Source organism: Mustela erminea, chromosome 9, assembly GCF_009829155.1.
Source record: "Mustela erminea isolate mMusErm1 chromosome 9, mMusErm1.Pri, whole genome shotgun sequence".
In the NCBI taxonomy this organism is placed as follows: domain Eukaryota; kingdom Metazoa; phylum Chordata; class Mammalia; order Carnivora; family Mustelidae; genus Mustela; species Mustela erminea.
The window spans coordinates 86,493,453-86,502,722 of NC_045622.1; the positions used below are offsets into that span (position 1 = coordinate 86,493,453).

A 9,270-nucleotide genomic window follows, 5' to 3' on the forward strand; every position below is an offset into this window, starting at 1 on the left:
TTATCTTATGTTCATGAAGCCTAGGAAGTCTTTCTTCAAGAGGGAAGTCACTTATTAAAGGCCGGATGGATCTCCCAGGGCTATACTAGAAACTTGGGCTTTCTACCTTCCCAGTGGAAATAATGTGGTTGAATTGTTACCCTGTTCCCTCCCTCTTCTCCTCAAGGCCATCTTGGTCAGCATAAGAGACAGGAAGTATAACAAATGTCGAATGCTTTTTAGCAATCAGGTTGAACAAAGGGAGACCTTTTTTTAACCATTATTTATTGTAAGAGATCAAAACACGTACATCAGCGTTTCCTCAACCTTGCTTCAAAAAACATGGTATGCCTTATTCTTCCCAAACATAGAAGCCGTTTAACACAGAGATCCGAACCATTGTTTCAAACCAAATCTTCATTTATTTGCTTCTCTCTTCCTATGCTCACTTTCAAAAATGCATAATAATGCTATTTCTCTGTAACCACCTTGGTCTAAAGCTGCTTTTTAAAACAAACAAACAAATAAATCTGCTTCTTTAGAATGACATGTTTTTTCTGTTTGTTCCCTAGCAAATGCCAGATGTTAATGTAAGCTGGGATGGAGAGGGCCCAAAGCAGTTGCCCTTTATTGATATTTCAGTGGCTGTGGCAACAGATAAAGGTTTAATTACACCAATCATAAAAGATGCTGCTGCTAAGGGTATACAGGAGATTGCTGACTCTGTAAAGGTATGTCTTAAGAAATATTATGCTTTTGGAATGTTAGTATTTACTTTCTGGTTAAGTTGTGGCATCATCTAGTCACACTGTGATGTATTTCCAAATGATCATCAGTTATATATGAAGGTTTTTTAAGTTTTAACCTAGGTATGACCCACTTTAAGAACATTTAACCATCGGGGCACCTGGGTAGCTCAGTGGGTTAAAGCCTCTGCCTTCAGCTCAGGTCATGATTCCTTGGTCCTGGGATCGAGCCCCGCATCGGGCTCTCTGCTTGGCAGGGAGCCTGCTTTCTTCTCTCTCTCTGCCTGCCTCTCTGCCTACTTGTGATCTCTGTCTGTCAAATAAATAAATAAAATCTTTAAAAAAAAAAAAAAGAACATTTAACCATCAAGAGTTCAGAAAAAAACATACAGATAAATGAGGATCAACTGTATTCAAGTTATAGGTGAATGCTTTATTTCCCAAAGTCTAGAATTCAACTCTAACAAGGATATTTTAGATGGTTTTCAAGTTAAAGCTGAAACCATATTCCTATGAAGGTGGTAATGGAGAGACCTCACTGTTCACAGCTTTTTATTCTTCAAATTTGATTTCATTCATTTCCTCTCTAGAATTGAGACCACTAAAGTACTTAATATTATAGAAGCAAAAGTACGGAGTTTTCCCCAAGTTTCTTTAAAAGCAGTTTTTATAGCTCCCAATATGGAGGAGTCCGATTTCCCCCAAAATATTCCATTGAATCGGCAGGAACCAGACAGTAGGTCAGCTCTGACAAACACTGTAATTTCCAAAGGTACTTTTTTGACAGAAGTATCAGCTCTTATAGTGTTAGAACTGAACATTTCAGATTCATTTAGATAAGTGATTCTTTTCTCTTTCATTTACCAAAGACCAGTTGTATATATAGTAGATGAAAAGTTATAAGGAGGAATTAAAAGTAGAAGATAAGATTTCTTTGGAGAGCTGACAGTATATACACATATCGATGAACGTGCCCAAAATGCATGAACACAAATTAATCTACTTTTAAAAGCATACTGTTGAATTTTCAAGTTAGATATAATTAAGGGTGATCTTAGTGGAGTAGACATTTTTAGATCTTCACTCCTCTTTGAAAAGATTTTCAGTGTGTTTTTATAGATAAAAATGTAACTTTTTCTTAATTGGGTGGTGGTATTAATTTGACTGATTGAAAAGTCAAGTAATTAGATTGGTTAATAAGATAGTTATATGCCTTTTGTTCATCAAAAGTTTTCAACAACAATGAGAATTCATGTATTTTAGTGTTTTTGTGAAATTCAAATGAGATCACATATAACTATAGAGTTAGAATTTTCTTAAATATTTGTATATTTTTCTTATTTTTAATATTTGCATATTTCATACATAAAAATTTTAAATTAACCATTTCAAGATGATTTCTTTGATTTTGACCAATTTATTAATTTTAATATGATAATGCATAGTCTGTTCCTTGTATCCTGGAAGACCCTAGGTTGAGGTGGTAAGGAGGTAGCGTGAGCAGCCTCTGAGCGATGAGAAGGGCAGTCTTAACCATTTGGAATGTTCCAGGGCCTCTGGTGGTCCTCGAGGCTTTCCTCTAATTCCCAGCAATCCTGCTCTCTGGCTACCCTGTGCTTCCCATTCTCTCTGCTTCTCTCTCCCACCCTGCTGCTGGCGTTTAACACTCCACTATTTCTTGTTCCTGGGATATACCAACCATTAGGCTAAACACTTTATTTAATTCTGTTAGCCCCGTGTTATAGTGGAAACCTTAATTTCCCCATCTGAAGTTGAGGAAACGAAGTTTTAGTAGAAGCTTTAGCAAGTTTGCCCAAGGTAATCCATCTAAAAAGCAGTAGAAGAGAGGATTTATTTAAATCTGGGTATTTCTCAGTTCAGGTGCTACTTTCTGAGGTCTTCTGTGGCTTCCATAGCTAAAGTAGCTTCCTGGCCTTACCCTGTTTTTTTATTGTATGCAGTTGATCAATCTTTGAAGTTACCTTGTTTATTTGTTGGTCCTTCTCTGTTCCCTTTTGTCTGACCTTGAGGGCCTTGTTCTTGCCGTATAACCAATTCTGCAAGAGTGCGTGGAAGGAAGATCATAGATGCTCAGTGAATTTATTTTTTAAATTTTCAATAAAAAATGTTACTAAGATTAATTTTTTAAGGAGTTTGTGGGTCTCTGGAACTCCGTCCGTGGACCCAGGTTAAGAATATTTGCACTAAGTTTTTACTTCCTGACCATAACAAGCCTCAAGGATGTCATTATGTGGTGCCAAAGTCATGTCTCAACTGAGTTCAAGTTTCTATCCCTAAATAAAAAGTAATACAATAACAAGCCTTAGAACCCATGTTATTCTTAATTCTTCATTAATTATAACAGTCTTAAAAGACAGAGGCCAAGTTTTTCTCTGTTTGCACAGTAAATTTTTTAAATGAATTAATAAAGAATGTGTATTTGCTGGTCATCTTGTATTACATCCTTTCAGCTGGAGGCTTGGGATAGCATATGCTTTGATTTTAAGTGTGCATTGCTGGGAAATCCCAGTGAGAATTAGCGATTTTCAAAACCAGTAATCCTCCTCAGAATTAGTCTAAGCTTTTAGAATTCATTGGTAGGAATATCCTGCTTGATGTGTTTAGGATCTACAGAGTTTTGTTTGTTTTTTCTTTTCTTTCTTTCTTTCTTTCTTTTTTTTTTTTTTTTAATGTGGGCTTGCAATCCCATCTTTTAAAGAATGTCTATGTTATTTGCTTTTAGCCTGGTAACTCAGCAGGTTTGTTGAGATCATGTGCCTTTAAAGAAATGCCTTTCAGAGTTCATATGATACATGTCTGTTTATATCATGTGAGCAGTCACATTGCTTAAGGCAGAAAAAACACATTTGTAGATTGTCCTGTCTATTTCTGATAGTCCAAGGACCACACAAGTCTAAATTCATCTTTTCAGTTGTCGTTTTGGATCCAAGTAGTTTTATAAATAACTGCATCCAGATAACTACATCTGTCTCAACTGTCAGAAAGTCACAGTGATACATTGAGATCATTTTTAGAATGATCTAAATGACTTTTAAAAGTCATTTAGAATGACTTTTTAAAGGATGTTTTTGGTTTTCAAAAATTAAGTCCTTTCTGGTTTAAAATTGAACAGTTTTCAACGGTGATTGTAATTGTACTTATGTTAGCTGTATAGTACAGAAAATTAAGCATCAGATTTATTTCATCTCCCAAAATGACAATAGTTTAATTTTTCTCTTCCACTCATGAATTAGTTCATTATTAATTTTTCATATGTAATGACTCAATCTCCGTTCCTTTGTTTTTGAAGCATTAAAAAATAAAAGTTAATGTAAGTGTGATTAATTGCAAATGCAAGTAAAGGAAAATTTAACTACCTAAGGTCACTCTCAGAGTGTCTGTCTTTCCCTCTATCGGTTTTAGAAATCAGTTTTGCTAAAGTGATAAAAAAATTACCACATTCTTTTATTTCTCGTGGCAGTGCAAATTGGACTAGCTCATTCAGGAAATGCCTCAGTTGTAAAATTAAGAACCAAGAAAATGTTTATGTACTAGGACTTTGTAATTCCACTTCTGAAATTTTATATGAAATAATTGAAAAACCAGCGAACCAAATTAAAACACTGGGGACGTGACTGAATTGTGGCCGACATAGCATCTTTAGAATGTTTACACGTCTGTAGTTATGTAGCTATGTTATATGTGAAAAAGAAGCAAACACTGAAAGATGAAAACTAATACATTGGTTGTGGGATTATTGCCATTGAACAATTATGTAAAAGCAATCGGATGGACAAGAATGGCTTCATGTAATACCGTGTCTTACAAGAAAAAAACACTATAGACACAATAAATTTCACTGTTTCTATAGAAAACACTGAAGCATTCTGCATGGTAGTGAGGTACAGAGTAATTCTAGTACTGGAAGAATTTTTAAAGGAAAGCAGTTTTTGTAGAGTATCAATTTACAGCTTTAGCTTCTTAGGACTATCTGCTCTCTAACTTGTTCATTTTTTAATTGTATTAGAGAAAGTGAAGTCAAATCAAGGCATGTGAGAGATGAGTGTATACCCTCTACAAATATTTTAAGTGACAACATCAGCCTGTAATGTGGTGTTGGTTGTCATGCTGTATTTGTGTTTTTCTTTCCCAGGTCCTGTCGAAGAAAGCAAGAGATGGAAAACTGTTACCTGAAGAGTACCAAGGAGGATCTTTCAGGTAATATTTAAACTCTTAGTTATCAGTAGCATCAAACAGGTATCTAGGAGTCTGTGTCACTTTTGAAACACTTTATTTAATTGAAGCGACCTGTCAGGGCTCGTAGGAACCCACTAGGATTAGCTAGTTAACCCATTCAGGTATTCTCAGAATGACTTCTAGGTTCTGAAGCTTTAAAAAAATGTATTTATAAATATAATAGATTTATAAACCTCAACTTTTTCTACTCATGATCTCTTATTTAAGTTACTTTGAAGGAAAATATTAACACATAGGGCCTTTAGTTATCATCAGCTCTATTTTTATTTTGAAGTGTCACTTATACACGGTGTAATATACTGAGTACAGTATGAATGTTTCAAGAAGTGGAGAAACCTGTGTAACCAACCAAAGCAGGATATAGACCATTACCAGCATCCCAGAAGCTTCCCTTTCCCCCTTCCTAAGTATCCCCCTTGCCAAGGTTAACCACTCTTCCGAAAATCATCACCGTTGATTTCTTTTGCTACCTTTTATTTATATAAATAATATATATTCCTTAGTGTCTGGCTTCTTTTACTCAGTATTAATGTCGGCAAGATTAACCATGTTGCAGTATGAAACAGGTATTATTGCAGTATATGGTATTTTATAGTATATTGTATACGTATGCCATATTACTGTTGGGCATTTGTCTTTGTTTACAGTTTGATGCTGTTACAAATAATGGCACTGTGAACATTCTTATTATTAGCATCTTATGGAGAATATATTTGTTGTATAGACTTGCAAGTGAAATGCCTGAATTAAAAGTGTTAATGGATAATGTCAGTTTTCCATAATGGTTATACAAGTTTATACTTCTAGCAACAGTGTATCAGAATTCTCATTGCTTCATATTCTCACCAATACTTAGTAATGTTGGGTTTAAATTATAACAGTTGTTGGGGTGTGTAGTGGTACTCTTTGTGGTCAGGGAAATGCAAGTTAATGATGTCTAATACTGTTTTCATTTAATAACCTTTTGCATATCTGGTAACTTATCAGATAAAGTACCTGTTGATGTCTTGTGTCCATTTTTAAAAATTATATGTAGGAATTCTTATTTTCAGATACACAGACCTTTATAGCATACATATTACTTCAGCTATCTTTTCCCACTCTGTCCCTTGCCTTTGGAACTTTGTTTATGGTGTTTTTAATGAACCCAAGTCCTGAACCATAATGAAATTCTATTTATTAGTATTTTTTTAATAGCTGGTACTATTTGTTTTATGTGTGGAGTTATTGCCTGTCCCAGAATCATGAGGTTATTTTTCTGTGTTATTTTCTAGAAGCTTTAAAACTTTTCACATGTAGATCACCATCCATCTAAAAGTGGATTTTGTGTGTGGTGGGAAGATAAAGGTCAAGATTCTTTTTTTCCCCTATATGGATATTACGTTGACCTAGCATCACTTATTGAAAAGCTTACTCCATAACACTGAGAAAGTGACTGTGTATGTTTGGTTTGTTCTGTGTTCTGTTTTCAATTGACCTATTTGTCCATCTCTTGCTCGGTACACTAGCTATAACTTTTAATATCTGGTAAGGAAAATCTTCTAGTTTAGTTCACCCTCAAGACTGTCTTTTATGTCTCTTTCTTTTTCCAAATGAATTTTCAGAATCAACTTACCACTTTCCATATACAGACACACAGAAACCTTGCTGGAGCTTTTTTTTTTTTGTGTGTGTGTGTGTGTGTGTGTGTGTGTGTGTGTTAAGATTTTATTTATTTATTTATTTATTTATGGAGAGAGCAGGGAGCATGAGTGGGGAGAAGGGCAGAGGGAGAGAGAGAACCTCAGGCAGACATTGCGCAGAGGTACTGACATAGGGCTCCAGATCCCACAACCCTGAGATCATGACCTGAGCCAAAATCAAAAAACTTTGCCAGAGTTTTGATTGGGATTGCATTAAGTCTTTTGATCAGTTTGAGGATTCAGTCTTTACAGCATTGAGTCTTCCAGGCAGTGTACATAGTATAAACCATTGTTTATTTAGTTCTTTGGTTTCTTTGAGTTCCATTTTATAGGCTTCTATACAGAGGTCTTAAATTTGTTTCATTAGATGTAATTCTTCATACTTGGTTTTTGCTACTACTATAATGGTGTTTGTTTTATAATTTCATTTTCTAACTACAGCAATCTGTATATATAAAAATTGGATTTTTATGTTGACCTTTTTATCTTGTGACTTAGCTAAATTCACTTGTAAATCCTATCAGTTTATCTGTAGAGTCTTAAATTTCTTATATACAGTCTGTTCATCTGTGAATAATGACTTTTATTTCTTTATTCCTTTTCTTCTTAAATTTTATTATTTCTTTTTCTTGTCCTAATCCACTGTCAAGGACTTCCAGTCCATGTTGAATGTATGTTTATATTAGATACACTATTTATATGTGTGTTGTTTCTTTGATACCATTGTACCTGGCATCTTTGTTTTTGGTCTTTGAATAACTTGCTATAAGGTTCAGTGTCACAGTTTTTCAGTAGGGCCAAAACATACACTTCTGGGAAAGGGTTCTTTGATAGAGGACATGCCGCTCTCAGAGCTTTTGTTTTCCCCTAGTATTTCCAACTTGGGCATGTTTGGCATCGACGAATTTACTGCGGTGATCAACCCTCCTCAGGCCTGCATTCTGGCTGTTGGGAGATTCCGACCTGTGCTCAAGCTGGAGCAGGACGAAGAGGGGAATCCCAGGCTTCAGCAGCACCAGCTTCTAACAGTCACCATGTCAAGTGACAGCCGAGTGGTGGATGATGAATTGGCTACCAGGTTTCTTGAAAATTTTAAAGCAAACCTGGAGAATCCTATCCGACTGGCCTAGTCCTCCAAGATACGAAGTTGGTCTTTGGCTTAGTTTATCGTATAGCTGTTACCAGAACTTACACTGTAGGAAAACAAATAGCTGTGTAAGCGTGAAGTAGGTGAGTTGTTTATTTATTCAAGGTGAATGAGTTTGGCCCGAGTTGTCTTCATTTTCAGTTTGGGTTTAATGGTGTAGAAATAAATAACAAACTGTAACTAATGAAAGAGAGCATTTGGTTAGATCCCTTTTTAACCTCTGGTGCTGAACTAAAGTGGAGTTAAACTCAATGTAAATTAAATGTTTGGCTCATTTGAGCATTATAGACTATTTGAGAATGTATGATAAATTGTAAAATTGAAAAATTGTTAGAACTAATTAATGTTGAAATTAGACATGATCTTCAAAGAGAAGCCCATCGATTTAATTAATGGGACCTCGCTTTTTATAAACACTGCTGTTACTTGAACAATTTAATATGTACAGTTTATTCTAGATAATAGTAAGGATCACATTATATTAGGGGTTATGGCAACATTATTGAATTTTTTATGTATATAAAGCCATAGGTCTTAGAGTGGTTTCTGTCAGTCTTATTTTTCACTTCTATGACACTGTGAACTTCTAAAGAGGAAGAATTAAAAAGTCAAAAATAAGAGCAAGAGAGAGAGACCAAAAAATTTGTTTCAGTAATAAACTATAGGTAAAATATCTAAATTTTCTGAAATAAACTATTCACCTTCATATTAAGTTGCAGTATAATAAATTATGCTATTTCATACCAAACATTTTAAATTTTTGTTACTTTAAACACAAAATGTTGGGGGTTTTTTAGTGCATTTTAATCGTTTGTATTGTGCAATAAAATGTGAGAAAATATAAAAATTTCTATTGTATTTTAAATGTTAGGACACAGAAGTTTAGTGAAACCTTCAAGTAGGTTGGTAATTTGCTTGGAACAACTTATAAGAAATTCTACAGGAAGAGAGAAAGAATTTAAACTTCATATGACATTAGGAAAACAATGGACAAGGAATGTGAAACTTTGAAAGACAGTGGAAGGGAAAACTTAAGAAGTCGGCAAGAGCTCTCCTTTTTACTCCATCAACAGTATGAAATTTTCACTAATTATTGTAAAAATTAGAAGAGCTTATTTCTCTCTTTTAACAACTTTGCTACAGTTGGCAAGTTAACTCTACTGAAACTGGGTGGTAATTTAAGTAACCAGTCCCAGAAAGGCTTGTGTTGGTATCTGCTGCCTGCAGTCGCCAGAAAAAAAAGACCCATGTGGTATAAAGTGTGCGGTATGACTTAGGCCTGAAACAAAGAGCTTCTAAAACAATTAGAGCCCCAGTATATCAGCTGTTAAGAATATACTTAACTTCATTATTCAGTTTCAACAAGCTGTTTTTCCAAAGTAGTCTTCCAAACTTTTGTTACGTTAACAGTTACACTGAAAATTATAAACAAGTGCTGTTTTCAGAATAACTTTTATAC

General features: G+C 34.7%; 1 protein-coding gene across 2 annotated transcripts in view; it reads left to right on the plus strand.

The window, feature by feature from the left end:
* Positions 1-8,658, plus strand: part of PDHX (pyruvate dehydrogenase complex component X) — a 70,842-nt gene extending 62,184 nt beyond the window's left edge. For both annotated transcript variants that reach the window (XM_032357547.1, XM_032357546.1), the window contains exons 9-11: positions 552-710; positions 4,879-4,943; positions 7,536-8,658. In XM_032357547.1, the coding sequence (XP_032213438.1) occupies positions 552-710; positions 4,879-4,943; positions 7,536-7,794 (483 nt within the window). In that variant the 3' untranslated portion in view covers positions 7,795-8,658. The remainder of the gene's footprint in view (positions 1-551; positions 711-4,878; positions 4,944-7,535) is intronic.
* Positions 8,659-9,270: the final 612 nt, after the last annotated feature.